Source organism: Aplysia californica, unplaced genomic scaffold (genome assembly GCF_000002075.1).
Source record: "Aplysia californica isolate F4 #8 unplaced genomic scaffold, AplCal3.0 scaffold00087, whole genome shotgun sequence".
Taxonomy (NCBI): Eukaryota; Metazoa; Mollusca; class Gastropoda; order Aplysiida; family Aplysiidae; genus Aplysia; species Aplysia californica.
Window position 1 is genome coordinate 359,922 of NW_004797357.1, and position 4,417 is coordinate 364,338.

General features: G+C 40.8%; 1 protein-coding gene across 1 annotated transcript in view; it reads left to right on the forward strand.

The window, feature by feature from the left end:
- Positions 1-458: 458 nt before the first annotated feature.
- The window catches only part of LOC101858171, a gene marked incomplete in the record, with an annotated part of 12,998 nt that continues 9,039 nt past the window's right edge, over positions 459-4,417 (forward strand). The window contains 2 exon segments of the mRNA XM_013080458.1: positions 459-577; positions 1,072-1,103. Of these exon segments, the coding sequence (XP_012935912.1) occupies positions 465-577; positions 1,072-1,103 (145 nt within the window).

The window sequence follows — 4,417 nt, forward strand, 5'->3', positions numbered from 1 at the left end:
AGGCGTGGGGGGGGGGTGGGGGCGGGGGATGTCATGTGCCGCACACTCGACTATAGCTAGAGTGGTGTTTTACTCTTGATTTGGGCGCCCATTATTTGCATGCTCTGCAGCGACGTTTTTAGAGTGAATAAAGAGTGGCAACTATAACAGTGCACGGTCATGGATATTATGATTCAAGTATATATTTCTCCCCACACTAAGGGACTGCAGGGTGTTTGTTCTGCCGTCATAAAGGTGTCGTTTCGCACAGACTCCTGCACCTGCTCAGCAATGAGACAGCCCGTGAAGATTTATGTCGTGTGGACAGTTTCTCTATCCCACCCTCCTTCCCCGTCCCCAGTGTTCGCGCAAGGACACCTTGGCTTCAATTGTTTGTTGTTGCTGTTGTTAGGTTAAAAACCTATAGAGGAGGAGGAGGAGGAAATTGATCACTTCAATAAACAACACAGGCTCCTGCACAGACAATGTGGCCTTATAAAGGTTTAACCAGTGGCCCTCACAGGGCGTTTTCTACTCCTCTCTTTGAGTTAGCCCAGAGGCCTGCTCATATTCAACACAAAACGGGTCCTCGATTTTGGTGAATGACATAATTTTGTTTGACAAAGAAAGAAAGGACTACAACAAGGACAAACATGGACAATTAGCGAACATTTGACTAGAGACTGTTTCACGTTTTCGAAAAAAGCTTCTGTCAATGACCTGAATAGGTATAGAAGAAATAGGTGAAGGTATACGACAACCTCAGGGAGAAAGCAGCGTTAGTCATACGAAAAAAAAAATCAAGGACAAAAGCCTTTCCTTCCCGTGTCCAAGTTTTATCCAAGTTCAACTAGTGTTGCAAGCACGTGACTACAGCTATTTCTGATAAAAGTACATGTAGTTTTGATGGACAAAAGGGGACAAACCAACCAGTAGATCAAAACAATCTAAAATGTGACAAGTGCCATAACCCCCCCCCCCCCCAAGTACTCTTTAAATATAGATTTACAGTGGGTAAAGGAGCTGATATCTGTCTTTATACGTACATGGCATAATGCCCAATAAGCTACCTATTTTCTTCCTCACTTCAAGGACAAAGAACAAGCTCCAGCGTTGTCATCACTGTAAGTTGCCTGTACGTCTGTTTGTCCAGTTGTATACCCCCCCCACTTGTCTGCCAACAGCATTAATTATCCTCTTTACTTCGAACCAGCCTTATCAGAAAGACGTACACTATTAAAAATTTTAACTTCACCATATCGAATACTGCCTCTAAATTTTACATAGGCTCTGGGAACACGAGGTTAAAAGTAAATTTGGACATCCCATTGAGATCCAAAATGTTGCCACGCGGATAGAGGAGATCCTAGTTGCGCTTACTAAGCCAGGAAGGAAGGTTTTGAACGGAGGGGGGGTGGTGGTGGAGTGGGGTGCAACTTTTCTAGTTTTCACGACAAGAGACTGGAACTCGGAATAGAAATGCCTACGTCGTGATTTACTAGGGTATTAGTATTATCAGATCCGAAGAATCCGAAAATTAGTAGACCTGATTGAAAACAAATCTACAACGCCTTCTGTGCAAATCTTAAATTTTAAAAAATGAAACCTTTTGTTTTAAAACCACCACGAAACTGAAAAGATGATACAAGTCTATCTACACATGGCAAACATCAGTAAGGTGCTAAAGTCCTGACTCGTTTAAACTATTTTAGAAACAATTCTATATAGATTTAGAAACACGTCTGTCAAGAGGCTCAACGTTTTCCCTCATACACTTTTTCAAGAGCAACAATAGTAACAATAGATAACAATGATTGTGTTATACTTAATACTTTTCAATTAAACTGCCCAATCATCATCATCGTCATCATCATCATCATCATCATCATTATCATCATCATCATCATCATCATCATCATCATCATCATCATCATCATCATCATCACCATCATCATCATCATCATCATCATCATCACCATCAACATCATCATCATCATCATCATCTCTGAAGTCTCTCCCTCCTTCCTTTCCCAACAAAGCCAGCCCATGATGTTTTGTCGGTGACCTGTGTGTACCCAGAATTGTGGGGTTCGACTGCGGAGGGACTATCACTTTCATCTTAGTTCTTTGATCTTTGACTACGACAGCTGAACCGAAAATAATAGATGCTGGTAGAATTGGTATCTGATATCGCGTACTTAAAGAACTAACTCCAAATATTTTGAGCATAAGGCTTGAAAACCCAATGATATCTAAAAATCCTATGACGCCAATATCCCAACCATTACTCTTATCCTCAAACCCTCACCCAAACCCTAACCCTAACTCTTGCGTAACCGTAACCCTTATCTTAACTGTAAATTAAAGCACTGTTGAGTTCTTTCAAACCTACATTGTGTAGACTTGGGTTCATCAAGAAGGAAATGCGTGCGACCCCTTTTGCGCTTTCAACAAACTGCCATGGCAATCGGATAGACCCGAGGTCAGGATTGCTTTCCGCAAGAGATATCATGGTCTGAGACTGTCCCCAGCGAATGGAGAAAAAAAACTATAACCAGGAGAAACATGTTATTATGATGGCCCCTTCGTTGGCGAGGAATGGTCATACAATACTTTCGTTTTCTCCTATGCTCTATTAGTACATGGGACCAAACAATGACACATTCTGAATGTTCCACTTTCTAAAATAGCGTCCTTTGCAATCTACGAGCAATGCTGTAGATGTCACCACTCACGCCAATTTAGACGTTTGTTTCTTTTGTCAAATGGACGTTCTGTGGATCAATTATTGCTCCAACTCTTTGTAGGAGACATTTCAGTGTTGTTGCAGCCTGTTTTGCGTACATCGGTTTCTTTCACTCACCCATTTCGCCTCTATCGATTGCCAAGTACTCTTCAGCAAGTTTTCTAATTGAGGAAATAATAATGGTTTAAAGAGAAGTGAATATCAAAGAATCTGTCCGAGGATCTACATGCCCTGTCCTATTGACTATTTCGTAACCAATCAAATGCTATAGACTAATTTTTTAAAACATCACTGCTAGTGGATGGATGTTATAATTTGATCATCCTGACGATCAATACGACTTCCCACGCACAGCAATTACTTTGTTGTTAAGAGAGCCTTTTCCTCAAACAGAGGAGTGAAACATCTCGAAGTACAATACATTCTTCGACATGGAAACGGAATTTGTTCTCATAGATTTGCTATTGCCAGTTCATTGGCTAACAATAGCTTCTGGTGTGGCTTGTTCCTTCGTGAACAACTTTCCTAGATAATTTTGTAAACACATGTAGTGACTATCGATTACATCTCCTCCTTAAGAAATTTAGGTGGTCTGATGCTGACATCTCTAAAATCCCCGTGACCAAAAATATAAGAACAATTATTTAATTCTTCAGTTGTCGTTTCATGGGACTTCATATACCTGTAGGTTTCATATCGGGATATCGGAGCTATTTACTGGCGACCACTCCAAAGTTGATATCATTTGGCTTTCCAAGAATTGTCTAGCGGCACTGGCCCTGTGAGGAAGTGTTTTGCTGTGCAAGATGTCTACTTGAACAACACCGTGACGTAAATAAGGGTCAGACATGACGCTCTATCACTTGCACGAAGCAGTCGACTAAACGAAGCCATCCGATGATTCTCTCGTGGACGGTTTTGTTCATTCCACCACAGACCACCCAAAGCCATGACAGTTTCGTGACCTCTACTCCTCACTGACAGACGATTATGTCCAAAATCTAACACAGGTCATGTGCAAAAAAGGTTTCGTGCACTACACGAAGCCAATAGCTTCTAAACAAATACACAATTGTTCACAAATAAAGTTAAGTTCAGGTTATGCGTTGTATTTATGACTGCTCTGTTTTTCAATCTGTTTGAAAATATCACCAGAGGATGATGCTCATTACAGATACAATAATATTTTCTTTTCATTTGATGTTCAATACATGCCCCGTCCCCATTGTTGATGCACCTCAATCCTGCGAACACACTTTACGTTTCTTTTATTTCACACAATTTTGCCAAGCCTGATTTTTTAAAGTTCAATTTTGAGTGACCATACGTAGATGAAACACTAATATGTCATTGATGTTGAATTCATTTAGCTTTAACTGGTATGCTGCATGAACGGGCAGTACAAGGGTATAAAACGATACTTGTGTGATTACATCTTCAAGTTTTTTTTGGATGCCACTGTTTCAAGTATCTCCTTTTTGTGGGTAGAATGTCTTTATCTTCGTGTATTCTCTCTATCTCTCCCCTTTTCTGCCCGTATTCCACTTAGCCCTGGTTGGCTCTGCCAGGAAGGGTCGAGGTAGTCGATTCCTAAATGAGAAAAAAACAACTTAGAGGAGTAAAAAGGTATAAAGACAAAAACCAAACCAAAAAACCCCACAAGAACAACCCCCAACCCCTCCCCTACAACCC